Genomic DNA, 23789 nt, shown 5'->3' on the forward strand with positions numbered 1-23789 from the left:
CCCCGGGCTTGTTTCCCCTTCAGCCAATGAGCTGCTGGCATCAGATGGCTGCCGGGTCCTGTCTTCCTGCTCTGACTTCTCGAGCTGTGACCCTGTTAGCCTGGAGCCGTAGCCAGGAGCAGGACTGCTGTCCCCCCTCCGTGCCCACCCCCACAACCGGCGGGTTCTGGACTACGCACCTGGGAAGCACCTGAGGCTTTCTGACAATGGGATGCTTCGCCAAGTCTTGTGCAGACCCCCTTGGTGCATTTAGGGAACAGCCTGGGGACCTGGGGACCACAGACACTCAGGTCAGAAGCGCCCCCTCCCCCAGGCTTCTTTTACCAGAGGACACGCACACCCAACAGCATCCCTGACAGAGGTCCCACCAGCACCTTCTAAATGCCTTCATGACATGGAGCCACCCGGCTCTCAGCACTCAGGGGACTTGGTCTGTCCCCTGGCACTGAGTCAGAGTATCTGCCGTCGTGTCAGGGCTCAGTGGCAGGAGGTGGTGTTCCTGCAGCTTGTCAGGACAGGGACTGTGGACAGGGTCTCACTGGGTTTTTGACGACACGAAGCCTCTGAAAGGAGGCAGCTGGGTCTGCAGAAGCAGTTAACTGTGGATTTATTGGATACTTTGTCATTCGTGGTTCTGTGTCTTCCGGGTGTCAGGGGCTGGGAACCAGCCCAGCCAGAGCCTCCTCAGGAGCTGGGGGACCCAGGCCCCGGGCCTTTCCTCCTCACTCGCCACCTCAGAGGCCTCTAGAAAGTACAAACAGGCATGCCTGTGGGTCCCTTGCTGGGAGGACCTTTCCCCAGAGCCAGGGTGCCCTCTGATGCTGGGGGGACAGGCTCAGGAAAGGCTGGCCGTTCCCCCAGCCCGAGGGGAGTGGCTCCAAGTTCCCGGCTACCAGGAAGGAAGCAGGAGGCAGGGGAGACATTAGGGGGGATGCGGCATCTGGACACCTGGGCTTCTTCCCTCCCCTCCCCACCCAGGGCAGGAGGTCTGAGAGGAGTGATCTGTGACCTCTGCAGGGTCGCTGCGATCAGGGAGGGAGGCAGTCCTGCATCAGGGTGGGGCCTGCCATCTTACCAGAAGGGTATATTGCGATCTCCTTACGGACCTTTTTATTTTCCTGGGAAGAAAGAAAGGACACAGTGGTGGGATGAGACAGGTTCTACCCTACACAAATGGGGAAACTAAGGCCTCACTTCACAGGGAGTCAGGAGAGGCAGGGTTCAGACCCGCTCCGCTCACACCAGGAGTGCGGCCTCTCAGCTCCCCACGGCTCTTTGCGCCACTGGGACGGCGGTTCGGCCCAGTGGTCTTGGGGGTGCCCCATCCCCCCAGTACTGCCCTCTCCCTCACGGCCCCCACCCTGCCGGGCTCTGGGGCTTCTCAGTGGGGCCCACGCTGGGGCTGTTCCTTACCTCCCAGTCTGGGATCCCTGCCACCTCTTCCTCCTCAGCCGTCTCCCTCCTGGCGGGAATGGAGCTGGCTGCTTCCGCCTCTGGGGCCCTCCCCTCCCCCTCACGCTGAGCCAAGATGTCAGGATCCTCCTTCGCAGCATCACTCAGTCCTCCAGTTGCCTCGGGGGTCGTGGCCTGCAGGGAGGGTCAGGAGGGTAGAGGTGGGCAGAAAGGCCCTCAGAATGCCTCCTCCCTCCCCGTTCTCTACACCCGGAGCGTGTGTACTTCTTTGCCTTTCCAAGGAAGTCCTTCCCTGCTCAGTGAGTGGTGAGTTTCCTGGGGGGCGGGGGGGGGGGGGTGCCACTGCCCCTGGGATTCCCCTGCCACGAGCTGGGGTGTCTCTGCGCCTCATGGAGCTCTGACAGGAGCCAGCCTCACTTACCTCGGAGGCTTGCTTCTTCCCACTCCTGACTCTGCGTCTCTACAGAGGCAAACAGAAGTGTCTCACAGCTGCGAGGGGCTGGGAGTCCTTCCCTGCCTGGCCCATCCTCTCACTGAACCTACCAAGGACGCCCAGGACAGCCACCCCATTCCAGGGGAAGAGGGGTCCCCAGCCCTTACCTGAGTGGTCACAGGGTAGCACTTATCCATCAGCCCCCACACTGGCCTTAAGGTCTCCCCTACGGGCTGCGTGACAAGGAGGGAGAGGGGGGAGGCAAGGCTGAGGTGACACCTCAGCTACACACTAATCCACTGTCGATGTCCTTAAGGCCTTAAGGTCTCCCCTACGGGCTGCGTGACAAGGAGGGAGAGGGGGGAGGCAAGGTCTAAGGGCCACCTCAGCTACACACTAATCCACTGTCGATGTCCGCATGCACAGACACCTAAAAGCTACCACAAAAATATGATATAATAATGGGAATGAAAAATCCAATCCAAGTGTAGAAGGTAAAGTTGGAAAAAAAAAATTTTTTTTTTCCCCCAGAAAGAACAGAGAGGAGATCAGGAGCTCCCACAGCTAAATCACAGATCTTTCTGAGAGAGGGAACAGAGACCACAGACCGAGGTGGCAGGGGAGAGATACCAAATGAATACACCCCTTTTTTATCAAGACAATTTTCCAAAGGGGAGGGACAGGAGTTTCCAGAAGAGAAGGAATCACCAAGTACCTAGGACAAGGGATGATGGAGATCCACCCCCAGAGCCTTCCATCAATACATTTGAGAGCACTGAGGACAAGGAACCCCCAGACTTCCAGAAATACAAAGAAAAAAGTCTGTTTCAGGAATTCAACTTTCATCAGACTTTCCTTTGAAAGTCGTTGAAGCCAGGAGACAATGAGGATCTTCAAACCCTATGAGAAAAATACTTCTAGTCTAGAATTCTGTATCTATCTAAACTCTTGGCCGAATATGAATTAAGACTGTTACAGATATGTGAGATCTAAAGACGCCCCCCTCGGGAAGCAGGGGTTCTCCTAGAGTTTGGGTCCCACCCAAATGAAGGAGTGATGTGGGCTCCCCAACATGGGAGAAGTGGAGTGCTCCCCAGACCCATGAGAAAGAGAGGTCCCGGGACAGCTCAGCGGTGAACATCGTGAAGGGTGTCCTGTCCATATGGAAACAGGAGGAGGGAGGGCTCCATGAGCTATGGCTCCACGAAAACCATCATATTGATAAAGCACCTAATTTTTCTAAATGTATTGCAAGGAGACTGATTTTTTGGCAGACAGCTTCGATAAGTTGTAGGTAGAAAACTAAAAAAGAGGCAAGACCAAAATCACACACGAAGAGCGGCCACGGTATACTATTCCTGGCTCCGCTAGGAATATTATTTTTCATAGTTTAAAAATGTAAACCCTGAATATTGGTCTAATAAAAATTCTGATATACACCCACTGGCATGGCTAAAAACCAATGGCAAGTGCTGGGGAGGATGTGGGACAACGGGAATCTCGCATTCGGGGCTGGTGTGAGCGCAGAACGGCAGCACCCGCTCTGGAAAAGTCCCGGTTTTCTTGCGGGACTAAACGCACACTTAACCACACGCCCCACTCCCGGGGCCAGGTGTTTACCGAAGCGGAAGGAGAACCGATGTCGACACAAAACTTGTAGACAAATATTTAGTGCGGTTTTATTTGTCACTGTCCCAAACTAGAAACACCCAAATAGCTCAAGTGGTTTGTGGACAAACTCTGATCCATCCCCACGAAGGACGCCTGCTCCGCAAGGCACACACTACTGCTGCGCATGCGCCCAGACAGGCCTCAGGCGCACCCAGCGCAGCGAGGGACCAGAAGCGCAGCCGCATCGGGGATGCCTCCACTTCCGGGACAATCTTGCCAAGGCAGCAGTATGGGAACGGAAAACTCTTCACTGGGTCGGGGTGGGGGCAGTGGGGAAGGACTGGCTGCCCGTGAGTACGGAGGGACTGTCAGAAGGGATGGAACTGTTCTGGTTTGGGTTGTGGTGCTGCTTACACAGCTGTGTATGCCTGTCAAAAAAGGGGCCACTGGGGCGCCTGGGTGGCCCAGTCGGTTAAGCCTCCAACTTTGGCTCGGGTCATGAGCTCACCGTTCGTGAGTTAGAGCACCGCACAGCTCAGAGCCCGGAGCCTGCTTTGTATTGTGTGTGTGTTTCTCTCTCTGCCCCTCCCCCACTCATGATCTGTCTCTCTCTCTCTCAAAATAAACATTAAAAAAATTAAAACAAAAGAAAAAGAAAAAAGAGCCCACTGCCGTGGTGGGGGGCTTAAAAGCCAAAATGATATAAATACAGCAAAACAGCAATGTTACTTAAAGGATTTTAACAAGCGAAAATGTCATTACTCAAATTAAAAATTTTACAACCCCAAAACAAGGCTATAGCTGTCTACACTGGAAGGCTGGGGGAGGTGAAGTGCTGGAGGGGCAGTAAATGTGCAGTTGTTACGAGAGCTACATCCTCAGCTTCCACTGTAGGAATTCATTGGCTATTGTTTATTTTTATTTTTGAGAGAGAGAGAGAGAGTGGAGGAGGGGCAGAGAAAGAGGGACAGAGAGAATCCCAAGCAGGCTCTACACTGCCCTGACTTGGGGCTCCATCTCACAAATCACGAGATCACGGCCTGAGCCGAAATCAACAGTTGGAAGCTTAACCCTATGAGCCGCCAGGTGCCGTGACAATAAATTTTTAAATGGAAATTTGACCGGTTGCTTTAAGAATCAGCAACAACAAAGAAAGGAGGTGAAGTTGGATTCAGTGGTCTCCAAGGCACCTGCCAACATGGGCCTTCTTAGGGTCTCCCCACCTCTGAATGGTCACCCCCAGAAGGTGTAGCACATACTTCTCAGAGTTTCTGGGCCACCGATAACCTTGTTTCTATGGGATTCTCCTCTTCCCAACAGCGCTGTGCAGAAAAAGGAGGCCCCCAGAGATCAGGTATGTGGCTCTGTACTATCACTTGGGCGACCTGGATCTAGTCCCTCTGGGGGCCTGTTTCCCATCTGTGTAAAGTGTGAGCTGCTGGGTTGCCGTGAGGCTCAAATGACATAACAGATGGACAGCACATAACCTAGCACGTGGCCCTGGGTGAGCGTCCAGCATCCATTTGTGTTCTTCTGACCCAGGGCCGGGAGCAGGGGCTTCGGCCATAGGTTCTCGGATCTGGGACATGGAGGAGAGTATGCAACCCCAGGCAGGTGTCCTGCCCGCCACCACCTCATCCACACGTGGGCGCTGAACCACATTCCACGGCTACTCACATGAATGGGGGATCATCTGTTCCTTTTGGATGGTGGAGGCCACTGCCACAGAGGCACGCGGTGACCAGCCAGCCAGCCCGTGGGGGGTGGGGGCCTCTGTTTTAACACTTTGCCAGGAACACAGCAAATTTCTGCAGAGCCCTCGCATGCACACACATACACACACACGGTCAGTCAACAATTGAGGTCAAGGAGCGTGACCCCTGTTCAGGCTACAGTGAGACCATCCCAGCCTCTAGGCCCCCGAGGTGCCTACCTGTGAGGATTCCCCAGCGATCTCATGGTCCGGGACTGGCTTCCCCACAGACTCCTGAAAATAGTAGTACACCACTCCTGAGGGCGGGTGGAGAAAGACCAGTTAAAACATTTAAAAGAGTGATGTAATCACTTTAAAATGTCCGTATTTACAATATACCAGAAACCATAGCCTTTTAAACTGAACTTATAATGAAAGATGGTAGGCAGCAAAATGTATGCAGGATGTATGATTTCTCAAAAGGTATGCAAGCAAAAATTGGAAGATCACTGCTGTGATTGTATGGGTTTTGGTTCCTGGATTTTCTGGGGAGCGTGGAGGCATGGGTTTTAGAAGCAAACGTGGGTTCAAATCCTAGTTTAACTACGAAGGGCAGAAAGAAGGGAAGGGAAGAAAGGGACAGAAGGGCAGCCTTGACTCTGAGCTGCACGGCCAGTCCCTGGGAGCTGGGCGGCCTTCGAGGGGCCCTTAGGAGCCCCGGTAGGCAGTCGGAGGTGGGGGTGGCCCTGAGGCGGGAACCAGCTTCCCAGCTCCTGCCGTCACGCACTCCCAGGCTCCTACCTGCAAGAACGAAGACCTGTACTATGTACAGGGACTTGTAGAGCCTGGAAGGAAAGCAGAGTTGAGTGTCAGGCTGGGGTGTTGTCTCATGCCCTCGCTGGTGGGTGGGTTCCGGCTTTCCTCCCAACCCACACCCCAGGACCACATCCACCAGAGCGTGTCCGACACTGTGGGTGAATAAATCCTTCAGCCGTAACAGGGCCCAGCCTGGGCTTTCTGCTGACCCGCAGGCAAGGCTCAGTGCCTCTGCCAACTTTGACAGCCAGCCTTGGAGCCCGGAGCACACTCCCTTCTCCTTTCCTCTTGTACTTGTTCCACGGGTCCACCTTGCCTTCCCAGCCAGAGAGCAAGGACCCAGCGTTGGCTGGGCATTCATCGTTGCTCATTCAGCGCTGGGTCAGCTCTTCTCCCTGAAGTCCTCCAAAGCTCCCCCTACTCTGGACAGATCCCACAATCCAGATCAGAAATAGTATCCCCGTGACTCACCCTCCTCTTCTGGGACCCCTCCCTTGGGAGAAGCAGAGCATCTTGATGCTGCCAGGACACTGGCTCCCAGTGTGTGTGTGTGTGTGTGTGTGTGTGTGTGTGTGTGTGTGTGTGCGCGTGCGCGCGCACGCACACAAGCATACGCGCGCGCACACACACACACACACACACACACACACACAGAGGCATGTCCCCCACGTGCCAAGACCAGGCCCTCCACCCCAACCCTGAGTCCCAGGGATACTGTAACAGTCAAGGAAAAGGGAAGAGAGAACCCTATTTTCCTTCCTCTTAGACCCGGGGGCGGGGGGGGTCCCCCTTCCTGGTCATTGGAGGCCCTGGAACAGAGCCCGCTGAAACCTCACCTCTCTCTCTGGCAGAATAGTCCAAACACCATTTTCAGTCTAAGAAGAAAAGATGGTTAGCAGTCAATGCGTCACGCAGACCGGGGATCCCAGCGTTCCTTTACCTGGTGGCTTGTGGGGACTGCAGTGGGCCAGAGGCAGTGGGGGGGAATGGCAAGGACATCTGCCCACAGGGCTCAGCCCGGGGATGGCCTGCAGGTCACAGCTGGAAGCCAAACTCAGGATGGAGTGGGCTAGCGATGAGAGCTTGGAAAACACTCAGGGATTCCTCCCAAGACCTCAGAGCCCCAAGCAAAAGCTAGTTTCAACACCCTCAGAGCTGGAAAGGCAGCTCCCAGAGAATCGGGATGGGAAAAGGGGGTTGGGAGAGGAGTAAGGAAAAAGGTATCGCTCTATTGAACATTTGGTAAAAAATGACCCCAGATGTAGGTGGCTAATTATTTCAGAAATGCTGCATAACGGAAACTACTCAAAAGTATTGGTAGCTTTTAATCACTATTATTTACTAGTATAATTTAGGAGTCCTGGGGATATCCCTGGCCTCTTCAAAATACCCTGACTGAAATCCCACCATCGGTGGCCGATTCCATACGAACCACCACCACTGTGAAGTCAAGGTCTCCACTGTGAGCTGGACCCAGTGTGGCCTGGAGCCTCTGCTTCCCAGGGAGCTCCCTACTCTCACCAGGGACTATTTCAGAATCTCCCTTTAAACCTCAACCCCCACTCCGCCTTCCCCACTTTCAGCAAAGAACACAGACACCCCCACATGGGCGTTCCCTCAACTCTCTGCCGCCTCTCTGCTCCCAGGCCATTTTATCCTCAGGAACGCGGCTGCCCTCCACTCTCTGGGCCCAGCCCCACTGTGTGCTCCACGCCATCCGGTCTTCTCACAGCCCGGGTGTTTGGGGTCCCCTCTCTCACTGGTATATTCAGCCTTTCCTTCTCTACTGGCTCCTAATCAGCATTTCACACATCACTCATGTGTTCCATTAAAAAAAGGCCTTCTCGAGTCGCCTGTGTGGCTCAGTCGGTTAAGCGTCCGACTTCAGCTCAGGTCGTGATCGCACAGTCCGTGAGTTCGAGCCCTGCGTCCAGCTCTGTGCTGACAGCTCAGAGCCTGGAGCCTGCTTCGGATTCTGTGTCTCCTCCTCTCTCTGGCCCTCCCCTGCTCATGCTCTGTCTCTCTCTCCGTCTCAAAAATAAATAAAAACATTAAAAAAATAATTTTTGAAAAAGGCCTTCTCCCTTGAACCAGATCCCTTCCCAGCTACCGTTGTAATGGCGCCCTATCCTTCACACCAGCCCTCGGGCCGTCTGCAGGGAGCGTCTTCACTCCTCCCCTCGGTCCACGGCTGCTTCAGCGTGGTCCTGTCCCCACAAACCTCCAAAACCTCTCTCACCAAGGTCACCAACAGTGCTGCGCCACCAAAGCCAGTGGGCCTTTTCCAGGCGTGCCTGACTTCAGCTCTCCGCAGGTCACTACGGTGCCTCCCTTGTCCGGAGTCACCTTCTCTGAGAAAAGTGCCGGCAACATGTTCGGCAGGAAGCTTTCTAGTCATTTCTAACTTGGCGTGAGCAAAGTTATCAGGCTTTCTCTGAGAGGCGGTTTGGGGGCGGAGAGGAGAGTAAATGAGTCCTGAGGGAGACAAGAGGGAGAAGGAGAAGGCCAGGCAGGAAGGGCTGCGGGGACGGTGAGCTGAGAGTCGCAAAGACAACTTCCACCTGCTCCGGCGCGCTACTGAGGGCCGCCCTTCGAGCCGCCTTACCGCAGCGGCCCACCTTGATGTCAGCGATTTGCAGAGTGCCCTTCGACCCTTTCAGTGTCCAGGCAGCCCACTCACCTCCCTCTGGCTCCAGGACCGAGCCCGTGAAGGGCACTGCAGCCCGGCTCAGTGTAGGGGGCTGGGGCGCGGCCCCTCCCTTTTGCAAGGAGAGTGGTGTCTGTGTGTGACATCACGTCCCAGGGGGCTTTATGACAGGACAGCCTCTCCACCTGTGGCCAGAACAGCTTGTCAGTTGCCTCAGGGTGGCTTTAAACCTCCTACAAAGGTCAGAGGCGGGACCTCTGGAGCTGTCTCTTCAGTTCCATTCAAGGCCACCACCGCTGCCTGAGCCCCTACGATGTGTCAAGTTACGTGCCGAGTCCTGTAGGGACTCAAAGACACAAAGGTGTGTAAGGCTCAGTCTTGTCACGTAACCCAAGAGGATGTTTTCTGCATCAAAAACAGGAACACAGCCTAACCATTTCTGACTGTCATCCATTCATCCATTCATTCAACCAGGGTCTGCTGAGCCTCCGTTTGGGGCCAGGAAAAACGTGGAGGGGATAGAAAGGCAAACAGGACATAGAGCCTGCCTTCGAGGAGCTTGACAACACCAAATAGACATATTCTGATTCAAGACAGTAACTTTTACCCTCCCCAAATTACTATGAATGTAACTAATGACAGAAGTATGGGTGAGTAAAACTGAGGAATGCTTAGGGGCACGTGGGTGGCTCAGCCCGTTAAGCATCTGACTCTCGATTTCGGCTCAGGTCATGATCTCACAATTCATGAGATCGAGCCCCATGTGGGGCTCTGTGCTCACAGCACGGAGCCTGCTTGGGATCCTGTCTCCCTCTTTCTCTCCCTCTCTCTGCCCCTCCCCCCCATAATAAATAAAACGTTTAAAAAAGACCCTGAGGAATAGTTTCATATATACATGAAATATTTACCAAGATGACCACATTTGCAGCCATAAAACAAGCCTCACTAAATTTAAAAGATTAAAGTCATTTCTGGGGCGTGCCTGGCTGGCTCAGTCAGGAGAGCATCCAACTCCTGATCTCAGGGTTGTGAGTTCATGCTGCACATTGGGTGTGGGGCCTACTTAAAAAAAAAAAAAAAAAAAAAAAAGTATGTTCTTTGACCACAATGGAATTAAATTAGAAATCTGTAACAGAAAGATCCCTGGAAAATCTCCAAATATTTAGAAACTAAACACACATATAAGTGAAATAAAAAATCTAAGAGAAAATTCAAATGTTTTTTGAACTGAATGAAAATGAAAAAAATATCAGAATGTGTGGAATGCAGTTAAAGTACTACCTAGAGAAAAACTCACAGTACTAAAAATATCTATATTAGAAAATAACAGGGGCACCTGGGTGGCTCAGTCAGTTAAGTGCTGGACTCTCAGTTTCGGCTCAGGTCATGATCTCCTGGTTCATGAGTTCAAGCCCCGCATAGGGCTCTGTGCTGACAGCTCAGAGCCAACTTGGGATTCTCTCTCTCCCACTCTCTGTGCCCCTCTTCTGCTCTCTCGCTCTCTCTCTCTCTCTCTCAAATAAATAAAATTTTAAAAAAATTTAAAAAAGGAAATAACAAATATGGGGTGCCTGGGTGGCTCAGTTAAATGTCCAACTTCAGTTCAGGTCATGATCTCATGGTTTGTGAATTCAAACCCCACATAGGGCTCTGTGCTGACAGTACAGAGCCTGCTTGGGATTCTCTCTCCCTCTCTCTCTGCCCCTTCCATGCTCTATGTCTCTTAAAAATAAATAAACTTAAAAAAAAGAAAATAACAAATGTCTCAAATGAATTGCCTCAGTTTCTACTTTAAGAAACTGGAAAGGGAAGAGCAAATAAAGCCCAAAGTAAGCCCAAGAATTGAAATAAAAAAGATTAAAGTGAAAATAATTGAAACAGAAAACAGAAAAACAATAGGAAAAAATCAATAAAACCAAAAACTTGTTTTGTGAGAATAAAATGCATAATTCTATAGACAGACTAAACCAGGAAAAAAATAAGATATGAGTGATTAACATCAAGAATGATAAAGGTGACAATGAAGCAGATTCTATAGATACCAAAATGATAATAAGGGAATATTATGAACATGTCATGCCAATAAATTGGACAACATAGAGGAAATAGACAAAATCTTTAAAAGGCACTAAATACCTCATCTCAGACAAGAAGAAATACAAACACTGAATAATACATCTATTGAAGACATTGAGGGCAGCATTATCTGATATCAAACCCAGACAAACCCAGATAAGAAAACTACAGAACAACATCCCTCATAAACGTAGGTGTAAATATTATTAACAAATTATAACTTGAAACCAACAACATATGAAAAGTATAATACATAATACCAAAGGAGTTTACCCTCAGGAATTCAAGGTTGGCTCAACCTTCAAAAAGCAATCAACATAATTCACCATAGTAACTAAATAAAAAAGAAAAATCATGTGATTATCTCAACAGGTGCATAAAAAACATTTGATAAAAATCAGCATCTGTTCCTGAAGAAAAACTTCCAGAAAACTAGGAGTAGTTGAGAATATCCTTGACTTGATGGAAGACATCTATGAAAAACTTAGTGCTAACAATACACTCAATGGAAAATACTGAATACTTTCCCCCTAAGTTCAGGAATGAGGCAAGGATGTCTGCCCTCATCATTTCTATACAATATTGTGCTGGAAGTTTTAGACAATGAACTCAATGAAAAAAGAGAAGTACTTGCCCCTTACACCATTTGTAAACCTACCCTACTCCTGAATGGTGCAATGATGTCAGTGAGAAAGCATACCATCAAACATCCCTTACCATGCCTAATTTAGTCCAATAACCAACCTAACGTCTGCAAATCTGATTTATTACCACTTGCCAGTTGTTTTTCCTGAAGTCAAACTGTATACTTTGAGTAACAGATTTCTAGAGTCAGAGCCTCATTACTGCAATGATTCATCTCTTTATATAACTTATAATACTGTTTGTGTCCATTTCATAAAAGAGCTGTAACATTTTCTCCATCAATTTCTGTAGCAAATTGCAAATGAGACCAAAGCCTTTCACTTGCAAATGTATAATGTTGCTTATTGATTAAACTAATGTTTTTCAAATTTGACAATCAGCGTTAGCCATTATAAAAGACGACCAATCCTTCCAATGAACTTCAAAGCTTAACATAAAAAGAAAGAAAACTGGAGAGACAGACAGAGATGTGAAAGGCGATCAGATTGGAAAAGAAGTAAAACTATCTTTATTTTACAGACAACATGATTGTGTATAAAGTCCTATGGGATCATACAAAAAACTGCTATAGTTTAGCAAGTTGAAGGATACTAGATCAATATGTAAAAATAAATTATATTTGCAGTGAACATAAAACTGCTCTAAAAAATAAAGTGTATTTAAAAATCAATTATATTTCTATATAATAGCAACAACTGGGAATTGAAATATTTTTAATTATACCATTTATAATACCATCAAAAACATGAAATTTATAGGGGAAAATGTGGCAAAAGATGTATGCAAGATCTGTACAGTAAACACCACAAGGCACTGATAAAAGAAGTTTAAAAAGACCTACATAAATGAAGAGATATACCACGGTCATGGATCAGAGGATTCAAGATTGTTAAGATGTCAATTCCACCCTCAAACTGATGTATAAATTCAGTGTAATTGTAATAAAAGTTCCAGAGAACTTTTTTCCGTTGTTAAAATCAATATGCTTTATCTAAGGTTCATAATGGAAATGTGAAGGGCCTAAAATAGCCAAACAATAAAAAATAAAAAAAAAAAAAGTTGTTTAGGAATCAAGACAATATGAAGTTGTTGATGTCAAGAGAGACAGGAGAGAATAGAATCCAGATAAATGTCCGTACACTGTCGATTGATTTTAGACAAAGGTGCAAAGGTAATTCACTGGAGGAAAGAGTCTTTTCAATAAAAATGGTCCTAGAGAAACTGGATATTCATAAGGAAAAAAGAGGATGTTGATTCATATCTCACACCATGTACAAAAAATAACTCAAAATTAATCATAGACCTAAATCTAAAACCTAAAACTATAAAATTTCTAGAGGAAAACATAGGAAAAAATCTTCGTGACTATGGATTAAGCAAAGATTTCTCAATATAACACCAAAATCATGATCCATAATAGAAAAAAACTGATATCCTGGACTTCATAAAAATCTAAATCTTCCCTTCTAAAGACACTATTAAGAGAATAGAAAGGTAAGCCGCAGACTCAGAGAACATATTTGCAAATTATATATCTAATAAAGAAATCTGTCTAGGATATATAAAGAACTCTCAAACTCAATAATAAGAAAACAAACAAGTGATTTTTAAAACGGGCAAAAGATTTAAATAGGTACTTCACCAAAGAAGATAGATAGATGGAAAATAAGCACATGAAAAGGCTCTCAACATCACCGGTCACTAGGAAAGAAAATGCAAATTAAACCATAATAAGATATCACTGCACACCTACTAAAGACTCTCTTAAATTAAAAAGACTGACCATACAAAACATTGATGAAAAGTGGAGTAACTGAAACTCTCAACCACTGCTGATAGGAATATAAAATGATGCAACCACTTTTTGGAGTTTGGGAGTTTCTTTAAAAATAAAAACACATGGGGCGCCTGGGTGGCTCAGTCAGTTAAGCGCCCGACTTCAGCTCAGGTCATGATCTCAGGTTTGTGAGTTCGAGCCCCACATCTGGCTCTGTGCTGACAGCTCGGAGCCTGGAGCCTGCTTCGGATTCTGTGTTTCCCTCTCTCTCTGCCCCTAACCCACTTTCATTCTGTCTCTGTCTCTCTCAAAAATAAATAAACATTAAAAAAATAAATAAAAACACATGGGGCACCTGAGTGGCTCAGTCGGTTAAGCTCCCAGCTTCGGCTCAGGTCATGATCTCACAGTTTGTGAGTTCGAGCCCCATGTCTGGCTCTGTGCTGACAGAGCCTGGAGCCTGCTTTGGATTCTGTGTCTCTCTCTGCCCCTCCCCTGCTCGCTCCCTCTCTCTCTCAAAAATAAATAAACATTAAAAAAAAATTATAAAAAAACCAAGAACAAAAACATAGACCTACCATGTTACCTAGCCATTCCCCTCTAGGTATTTACCCAAGAAAGAAAGCATATTCCGTACAAAGACATACACACAAATATTCATAAAAGCTTTGTTTATAATAGCCCCAAAGTGGAAACAACCCAAATACCCATGAACAAATTGTGGCGGCACATCTGTATGACAGAATACACTCAGCAATAAAAGGAATGGGCTACTGATCCCCATAACAATAAGGACGAATCTCAAAATAATTTTGTTGAGTGAAAGAAGCCAAATAAAGACGAATACATACTGTATGATTCCATTTATATAAAATTTTGCAAAATGCAAGTAAGTTTTCATGACAGAAAAGCACATCAGCGGTTGCCTGGGGATGGAGGTAGGAATAGGAAGAGATGGGATGGAGGGATTACAAAGGCATATGACGAAGCTTTTAGGGGTGACGGCTTCGCTCACTGTCTTAATTGTGGTGATGCTTTCACAAGTGCATATCAAAATATCAAACGGTAACACGTGCAGTTTGCTGTATGTCAACTACACATCGATAAAGTTGTTTTTAAAAAGAGTAGAGTTATATGAATGGTCCTATCTTCTCTTCCTCCAGACTTTAAACACTGCAAACATCCTTTAAACGTTTAAAGGGGTACTCGCGTAATCTCCAAAAGAACCTACCTCAACTCCTAACAGAGCACACATAGGTATTTCTTTATAAGGATAAGAAACAGAAAAAAAAGGCCTGTGGAAAGAACTGGCGACCCAAAAGGAGGAATTCCGCAAGAGGATTCAGAGCAATCAATGGCCTCCTAAGCGACAGTTACCCCCAAAATAGCAGAAAACTAGAAATGTCCTATTTTGTATTCTCAACAATATTCAAGAAGACATTGTATCTATGAAACTGTAAGCAGTAACAAAAACTTACCCTGATGCAGGCCGATAGTTAAATTTTATTATTATTTTATTTTTTGGAAGATTTTATTTTTTAGGTAATCTCCCCACCCAGCTTGGGGCTTGAACTCACAACCCCAGGATCAAGAGTGGCACGTTCCACCGCATGAGCCAGCCAGGGCCCACTAAGTTTTGAAATGTAACGGAGGGGCGCCTGGGTGGCTCAGCCAGTTAAGCGTCTGACTCTTGATCTCGGCTCAGGTCATGATCTTGCAGTTTGTGGGATTGAGCCCCGTGTCAGTGTGGAGCCAGCTTGGGATTGTCACTCTCTCCCTCTCTCTCTCTGCCCCTCCCCTGCTCATTCTCTCTCTCAAAATAAATAAACTTTTAAAAAATGTAATGGAAACACTGACTAGCAGGTTGGATACTACAAAAACAAAACAAAACAAAACAAAACTGAATTAGCGCATTAAGAAAGGAGACCAAGAAATTCTCCCAGAACACAGAGGCAAAAGATAAAGAATGGACACATTTGAGAGAAAACAGATGGAGGACAAACCTAGAAGACCAAATAGTCATAAATAAGAACACCGGGGGGAAAGAGAGTTGAGGGAGAGGCAATGAAATAAAAACATTCCCTGAAGTAAAGGAAGCTTTGACTCTTAATCAGTCACATGCTTTTAGATTAACTCAATAAGGCAAAAATAACACTAAGCATATATATCTTGGTAAGATTTTTGAATTTTATGGATAAAGAAAATATTAAGGGGGCACCTAGCTGGCTCAGTCAGTGGAGAAGGTGACTCTTTTTTTTTTTTTTTAATGTTGATTTATTTTTGAGAAAGAAAGAGACAGAGTGTGAGCAGGGGACGGGCAGAGAGAGAAGGAGACACAGAATCTCCAGGCTCCCAGCTGTCAGTACAGAGCCCAATGTGGGGCTCAAACCGTAAGGTCATGACCTGAGCCAAAGTCAGATGCTTAAAGGACTGAGCCACCCAGGAGCCCCTGGAGAATGTGACTCTTAATCTCAGGGTTGTGAGTTCAAGCCCCATGTTGGGTGTAGACACTACTTAAAATCTAAAGAAAGAAAGAAAGAGAGAGAGAGAGAGAGAAAGAGAGAGGGAGGGAGGGAGGGAGGAAGGAAGGAAGGAAGGAAGGAAGGAAGGAAGGAAGAAAGAGAAAGAAAGAATGAGAGAGAAAGAAAGAAAGAAAAAGAAAGAAAGAGAGAGAGAAAGAAAAGCAAACATTAAGGCAGAGGGGGAAAACCCCAGAGTACCTAAAAAGAATAAAGAATCAGAATGCGTCAATTACCACACGCAATACAGAACGTCAGAGGAGAGTGGATGACGTTCTACAGAGTACTGAGAGAAAATGATTGATTGTGACCCAAGAATTCTATGCTGAGCCAAGCTGTCAGTGTCAGGACAACAGAAAGGTTCTCCGTGGCCACTGGGCCCAGACATCAGCCTGCCACCTGTGGACACTGCCTCTCTCCTGCCTCAAACCACAGAGGTAAAAGAGAGTAGACCTGAAAATAAATCCGTAATAGTGCTGGAAAACAAAGAGCGGGGCCCTGTTAAACTAGAAGCTATAAGGAAGCCCTCAAGAATGGAAGGCAGGCAGAATGAGGTTGACAGAGGAAACCAAAGCACAGATTATAGGCAGGAGCATCACCGTGAAAGGTGGAAGGTCTCTGGGGGTCTCTGTTCATTAAAATGCTAGATCTCGGGAGCAGGACAGAACCCTATTAGGATAACTGCTCGGGGGATTCATGTGAAGCAGAAAGTTGATGGGCTTCCTCTCTCCTCACCTGTGGCAAAGACAAAAACATGGATTAACCACCAGGTGAGAGCAATGAATGTGAGAATTTTTTTAATGTTTATTTATTTATTTATTTTTTCAACGTTTATTTATTTTTGGGACAGAGAGAGACAGAGCATGAACGGGGGAGGGGCAGAGAGAGAGGGAGACACAGAATCGGAAACAGGCTCCAGGCTCTGAGCCATCAGCCCCTAGCCTGACGCGGGGCTCGAACCCACGGACCGCGAGATGGTGACCTGGCTGAAGTCGGACGCTTAACCGACTGCGCCACCCAGGCGCCCCTTTAATGTTTATTTTTAAGAGGGAGGGGGAGGAGCAGAGAGAGAGGGAGATAGAGGATCCAAAGCAGCCTCCTCGCTGTTAGCACGGAGCTCCATGTGGGGCTTGAACTCACAGACCCTGAGATCATGACCTGAACCGAAGGCTGACACTTAACCCACTGAGCCACCCAGGTGCCCCAAATGTGAGAATTCTTGGCCAGAGAAGTGCTTTATGGCTGGTAACTAACACCCAGCAGGAATGGGGAGCCCCGGTGCCCCAAAGTCTAACCACAAGCATACCCTGATTAGCAGTGTGTTTTCACGACCCTACATAGACTAATAGCACTCCACAATAAATAAAAGCATTCAAAGAGAGTCTACCAAAGTATTTAAAAAGTATGTTTGGGGGCGCTTGGGTGGCTCAGTCGGTTAAGCGTCAGACTTTGGCTCAGGTCATGATCTCACGGTTCACAAGTTCGAGCCTCGCATCAGGCTCTGTGCTAACAGCACGGAGCCTGGGGCCTGCTTCGGATTCTGTGTCTCCTTCTCTCTCTCCCCCTCCTCCACGTGTACTCTGTCTCTTTGTCTCTCAAAAATAAATAAACATTAAAAAAAAATGCTTTAAAAAAAGAGTATGTTGTAACCCAAGAGTAGACGAGATCTTCTTACAAGTAAATTTATACTATATAAATATTTAAATCTCTATATGACAAAGCCATCAACAAAATTGAAAACAAACAAGAAATGGAGGTTTGCAGTGTATGTGACAAAGATTAATAGAGAGACTACAAAAGGCATTCCTACAAATCAATAGGACGATGAAATAGAAAAACGGGCAAAGAAGATGAAGAAATGTAAGAGGCCACATAAAAAGCTCAATTTCATTAGTAATCATGAAAATTAAAACAAAGAGCTATTGGGGTGTCTGGGTGGCTCAGTTGGTTGAGCGGCCGACTTCAGCTCAGGTCACGATCTCGTGGTCTATGGGTTCGAGCCCCACGTCGGACTCCACGCTGACAGCTCAGAGTCCGGAGACTGCTTTGAATTCTCTGCCTCCCTCTCTCTCTCTCTCTCTGCCCCTCTCTCGACCACACATTGTCTCTGGCTCAGAAATAAATAAACATTAAAAAAATTTGTAAACAAACAACAAAAAAAGAGCTATTATTTTCTCGCCTTAAATTGGCAAAACTGTAAAACTGACAATGTTAAATGTTCAAGTGGGTACAAGGAACCCAGTACTTTCAATCACTGATGAGAGCAAAATTTGGCAACATCTATTCAAAACACACCTTTTGCCTCAGCAATTCTATTTCTAGTTTTCTACTACAGAGAAATACCCACTCGGGCAGGCATAAATGAGGCATGAATGAGGATGTACTTTGTTTTTAAAGATTCTTTTTTTTTTATGTGGGGGGGAGGGGCAGAGGGAGGGAGAGAGAGAGAGAGAGAGAGAGAGAGAGAGAGAATCCCAAGCAGGATCTATGTTCTGTGCAGAGCCTGACCGGGGGGGGGGTCCATCCCTTGACCCGGGGATCATGACCTGAGCCGAAATCAGGAGTCAGATGCTCAAACGACGGAGCCACCCAGCTGCCCCGTATGTACTTTTTTTTTAATGTTTACTTATTTTTGAAGGAGAGAAAGATAGAGTGTGATCAGGGAAGCAACAGAGAGAGAGGGAGACACAGAATCCGAAGCAGGCTCCAGGCTCTGAGCTTCAGCACAGAGCCCAATGCGGGGCTTGAACTCACAGGCTGCGAGATCATGACCTAAGCTCAAGTTGGACGTTTAACTGACTGAGCCACCCAGGCGTCCCGTATGTCTCTTATTTTTTGTTTTGTTTTGTTTTTCTTGTTTGTTTCTTTGTTTTAATGTTTATTTATTTTGGAGAGAGAGAGAGAGAGAGAGAGAGAGACAGAGCATGAGTGGGGGAGGGGCAGAGAGAGAGGGAGACACACAATCCAAAGCAGGCTCCAGGCTCCGAGATATCAGCACAGAGCCTGACGCGGGGCTTGAACTCACAGACCACGAGATCATGACCTGAGCCGAAGTCAGACGCTCAACTGACTGAGCTGCTCAGGTGCCCCTGTCTCTTGTTTTTAATAGCACAGAGTTGGAAATCAGGCCTATGAATAGGTGAACAACTGACATACGAAATATGCTATATCCACATTACAACTTCTTTCCAGAACTAAAATGAATCAGATCTAGATGAACTGAGAGAATGATCTTGGAAAAAAAAGGGAGATGCAAAACAGCAGGTATGATAGAAGTTAGGTATGGACACCCTCCCCCAAAATTTCAGCCCACAAATTCAAATGTGCAAGAAATGATAAAATAGCACACTTCTTTCTTGATACATAAACATTTTAAACTCCAAGCTCTCAGGGATCCTCTGTCTCCCTCTCTCTCTGCCCCTCCCCTGCTCACACGCATGCACGTGCTCTCTCTCTCAAAAATAAATATTAAAAAAAAAAACAAAAAAAAACAAAGGGGCGCCTGGGTGGCTCAGTCGGTTAAGCATCTGACTTCAGCTCAGGTCATGATCTCACACTCCGTGAGTTCGAGCCCCGCATCGGGCTCTGCACTGACCGCTCAGAGCCTGGAGCCAGTTTCGGATTCTGTGTCTCCCTCTCTCTCTGACCCTCCCCCATTCATGCTCTGTCTCTCTCTGTCTCAAAAATAAATAAACGTTAAAAAAAAATTAAAAACAAAAAACAAAACTCCGAGCCCTCAAGTTTGTGGGAAATGAACCCTAAGTAATTCTTGAGGCATTGCTGCCCCTCACCCTCAACCCAGAATTTTACCCAGATTTTGGGCAGTGCCGAGGCTTGTGAGGGCAAGGACTGTGTCTCCGTCTTCTCCAGGTCCTCTGTATTTGGCTCAATGACCAGCAGAGAAAGCCACTCAGGAAATATCTGGAAAATGCATGCGATGGTCACACAGAGGATAAGTGGCCGGGCCCGAGATCCAGACTCCTGTCCATTACTCTCTGCTGTGCAACATATGCAGCCCCGTGGGGCCCTGTGCTGGGCTGTACCACACTTGGTGATCTCCCCCTTCCTACTGAATATTGTCAAGGGAGACCTAGTGGAGAGTCAGGACTTTCACCTTCGATCACAGGTAAAAAGAAACCTCCCTCTCATGGTGTCTGTGGAAGCCACAAGGGGAGGAGCAGTCATGAGACTCCCACGCTTACCAGCCAGACAGCAGGGAGGTATGAGAGGAAGACTTGTAGGGAGCCGGAACTCCCACTCCTGCTAATTACCCTGAGGGCTCCCCACCCCGCTGCTTACAGTCAACTGAGGCTCAGTGGAGGGCCTGGACCTCTTTCCTCACTTGCAGTAATAAGGAAGCTCCACCATTTCCCCTGCAGGAGTGGTCTCAAAGGAAGCTACCTTAAAAAAAAAAAAAAAAAGTTTAGGGGCACCTGGGTGGCCTTGTCAGTTAAGCTTCGATTTCAGTTCAGGCCGTGATCTCATGGGTGAGTTCAAGCCCTGTGTCTGGGCTCTATGCTGACAGCTCAGAGCCTGGAACCTGCTTCGGTTGTGTCTCTTTCTCTCTGCCCCTCCCCTGCTCGCACTCTGTCTGTCTGTCACTCTCTCTCTCCTCCCAAAAATAAATTATAAAAACATTTAAAAATTTTTTCTTTAAGTTTAAATAAGATCCAGGGTCTCCTAACATAATATCCAAAATGTCCAGGTTTCAATAAAAAAAAAAAGAAAATCACTCATCATGCCCAAAACAAAGTATCTTAAACTGAATGGAAAAAAAAAAAAAATCACTAGATGCCAACAGCAAGATGATAAAGGCAGAATTATCTGTAAAGATTCTAAAGCAGCCATCGTAAACATGCTTCAACAAGCATTTATGAACATGCCTGAAACAAAATAAAAAATAGAGTCTCAGCAAAGAAACACTAGATAGAAAGGAGAACCGGATAGCGATTCTAGAACAATAATTGAAATAAAAAGCTCAGTGAATGGGCTCAAAAGCAGAAAGGAGAGGACAGGAAAAAAAGCCAGTGAACTGGAAGGTAAAACAATAGAAATTATCCAGTCTGAACCACAAAAACAGACTGAGGAAAAAATGAGCAGAGTGTCAGGGACGTGTGGGGCTATTTCAAAAGATCAAACATCATGTTATCAGAATGTTAGGAGAGAAGGAAGAGGGCCGAGCTGAACAAATACTCAAAGAAAACTTTCCAAATTTGGTGAAAGGCATAAAATGACAGACTCAAGAAGCTGAGTGAACTCCAAACAAGATAAATCCAAACAAGTTTACGCCAAAACACATTATGGTCAAACTTCTGAAAACTAAATAAAGGAGAAATCTTAAGAGGAGCCAGAGGAAGGGCACCTGGGTGGCTCAGTCGGTTGAGCGTCCAACTTCAGCTCAGGTCATGATCTCACAGCTCGTGGGTTCGAGCCCCACATCGGGCTCTGTGCTGACAGCTTGGAGCCTGGAGCCTGCTTTGGATTCTGTCTTCCTCTCTCTGCCCCTAAGCCACTTGCATTCTGTCTTTGTCTCTCTCAAAAATAAATAAACATAAAAAAAAAAAAAAGAGTAGCCAGAGGAAAAGCAACTCCTTACCTACATGGGAAAATCAACTCAAATGAGAGCTAATTTCTCATCAGAGGCCGCAGACGCCAGAAGAGAGTGACACAACATTTTCAAGTGTTGAAATGTCAACCCAGAGTCCCATATCCAATGAAAATGTCCTTTAAGGATGTTGGAAGAAATCAGGAAATTCCCAGATAAAGGAAAACTAAGAGAATTTGTCACCAACTGATATGCTCAACTGACTTCTGGTAAAGGTGCAAAAGCAATTCAGTGGAGGAAAACTAGCTTTTTAACAAATGGGTTCTGGAGTAATTGGACATCCACAGGCAATAAAAAAAAAAAAAAAAAGAATATCTAAATCTAACATGTTAGACCAAAGTTAATTCAAAATGAAAAATGCACCATGTACTTAAATATAAAACATACAACTTTTATTTATTTTAAAGTTTTATTTGTTTAAGTAATCTCTCTACCCAACGTGGGGCTCGAACTCAGAACCTCAAGATCAAAAAGTCACATGCTCTTCCAACTGAGCCAGCCAGGCACCCCCAAACATAAAACTTTTAGAGAAAACAAACAAACAGATAATCTTCTGAATGTAGGGCTTGGCAAAGTGTTCAATTTGACACCAAAAGCACAATCCATTAAAGGAAACAACAGTGGCAAGAGGGGCTGGAGGTAGTGGGTAGCCTTTAACCTACATCTATATCCACACATCCGCCCCAATAAAGTAATATGGTTTGCTACAGAATATTGACGTTTTCTTAATTTGGAGTAAAATGTTTAATGTAAGTGTAAATAGGGGCTTAGATGCAAACATAGGACCAAGACAATCTCCTGGATACAGTCTGCCCCACCTCCACCCTCAACAACACTGCTACCCTTCACTGGCTTGTGATCACTAGGATCTACTCTGTGTGACATGTGATAGGGATTGAGGTTACAGAAGTTAACAGGATTAGGGGCCCCTGGGTGGCTCGGTTGGTTGAGCGTCTGACTTTGGCTCACGTCATGGTCTCGTGGTCCATGAGTTCGAGCCTCACGTCAGGTTCTGTTCTGACAGCTCAGAGCCTGGAGCCTGCTTCGGATTCTGTGTCCCCTCTTTCTCTGCCCCTTCCCCACTAGTGCTCTGTCTCTCTCAAAAATAAATGAACATTAAAAAAAAAATTTTAAGTTAACAGGATTCTCATAATCTGATTGGTAGACACAGGAAAGAAAACTAATACTTATCAAACATCTGTGTGCCTCAAAACACTCTCCTAGGCACTTCACATTATCTAGATTATCTCACTTACTCCTCACAACCCTGGGTGGTAGCCACCATTATCCCCATTTTACAGATGTGAAGACCAGAGTTCATGGGGGAAAGGTAACTTGACATACAGCTTGTAACTGGTATCAGGAACTGACAATAAATGTTTTTCACCATATACTACATTGCTTCTAATTCTACAGAGGTATTTATTTTCTGTACTGTCCTCTTTCCCAATCTTCTAAAGTCATTTAAAAAAAAATTTTTTTTAACATTTATTTATTTTTCAGACAGAGAGAGAGAGAGCATGAACGGGGGAGGGTCAGAGAGAGAGAGGGAGATACAGAATCTGAAACAGGCTCCAGGCTCCGAGCGGTCAGCACAGAGCCCCACGCGGGGCTCGAACTCACATACCGCGAGATCGTGACCTGAGCCGAAGTCGGACGCTTAACCGACTGAGCCACCCAGGCGCCCCTAAAGTCATTTTTAATAAAGACAAATAGGGTTGTTTTTTTTTTTCTTTCTGTTTTTAAGGTGATGAGAGCAAGAAGGCATTATTATCTGGGCTTTACACATTTGAGAAATCATCAGATTCCATGTTTTCCAGCAGCTTTATTGAGATATAATTAACATAACGTAGAATTTATCCTCCATCCGTGTTAAGTGCACAATGTAATGAATTTTAGTTTATTTACAAAGTTGTACACTGTTCCACAAACTAATTTTAGAGTATTTCCATCAGCCTCAACAGAAACCTCATGCTACATTCACTCCTCACTTCCACTCAGCCCACTCATCTATATAGATTTGACTTTTCTGAACCCTTCATATAATTGAAATCATACGTGTTTTGTATCTAGCTTTTTCCATTTAGCATAATGTTCTCAAGGTTCATCATAGCTACAAAGTATTCCATTGTATGGCTATGCCACATTTTGTTTATCCACTTTTTTTTTTTTTTAGATCCATCCAATTCACAGATTTTTGGTTACTGTGAATAATGCTGCTATGAACATTTGTTTATATGTCTTTGTACGGACAAACGTATTCATTTCTTCTGGGTAGATACCTACGATTGAAATTGTTGGATCACATAGTGAGTCTATGTTTAACTTTTCTTCTAGGGATACATTTATTTATTTTTTAAAGTTTATTTATTTATTTTGAGAGTGAGTGAGAGTGGAGGAGGGGCAGGGAGAGAAATCCCAAGCAGGCTCTGTGTTGTCAGCACAGAGCCCAACGTGGGGCTCCATCTCCCCAACCGTGAGATCGTGACCTGAGCCGAGATGGAGAATCAGATGCTTAACGGACTGAGCCACCCAGGCGTCCCTACGATTAACT

The 23789-nt window shown here is 46.2% G+C and overlaps 1 protein-coding gene across 2 annotated transcripts; it reads right to left on the reverse strand.

Annotated features, from left to right (window-relative positions):
- Positions 1-574: 574 nt before the first annotated feature.
- Positions 575-19721, reverse strand: LOC147578857 (uncharacterized). Of its 2 annotated transcripts, XM_086712130.1 has the most exons (10): positions 19441-19714; positions 8647-8798; positions 6803-6841; positions 5952-5995; positions 5391-5467; positions 2014-2079; positions 1835-1873; positions 1414-1587; positions 1076-1118; positions 575-744 (listed from the first exon to the last, which is right to left on the reverse strand). In XM_086712130.1, exons 2-10 carry the CDS (start codon positions 8757-8759, stop codon positions 623-625), a joined length of 717 nt encoding a protein of 238 aa, XP_086568256.1. In that variant the 5' UTR covers positions 8760-8798; positions 19441-19714; the 3' UTR covers positions 575-622. The 2 variants fall into 2 exon arrangements, with proteins under 2 accessions (XP_086568256.1, XP_086568255.1); XM_086712129.1 differs by lacking the exon at positions 8647-8798 and having other exon boundaries at positions 19441-19721.
- Between the last annotated feature and the right edge of the window lie 4068 nt (positions 19722-23789).

The sequence above is a fragment of the Puma concolor genome, chromosome B4, assembly GCF_028749965.1.
Source record: "Puma concolor isolate L17-30 chromosome B4, mPumCon1.1.hap2, whole genome shotgun sequence".
NCBI lineage: Eukaryota > Metazoa > Chordata > Mammalia > Carnivora > Felidae > Puma > Puma concolor.

Bases quoted from the DNA above. Each gene is read 5' to 3' on its own strand.
- LOC147578857 (XM_086712130.1), bottom strand. From the start codon at position 8,759: ATGTCACACACAGACACCACTCTCCTTGCAAAAGGGAGGGGCCGCGCC. The intron at 1,119-1,413 runs GTAAGGAACAGC...CTTTCTTCCCAG, and splicing joins CAGGGATCCCAGACTGGGAG to GAAAATAAAAAGGTCCGTAA. The intron at 745-1,075 runs GTAAGATGGCAG...TGTACTTTCTAG, and splicing joins GATCGCAATATACCCTTCTG to AGGCCTCTGAGGTGGCGAGT.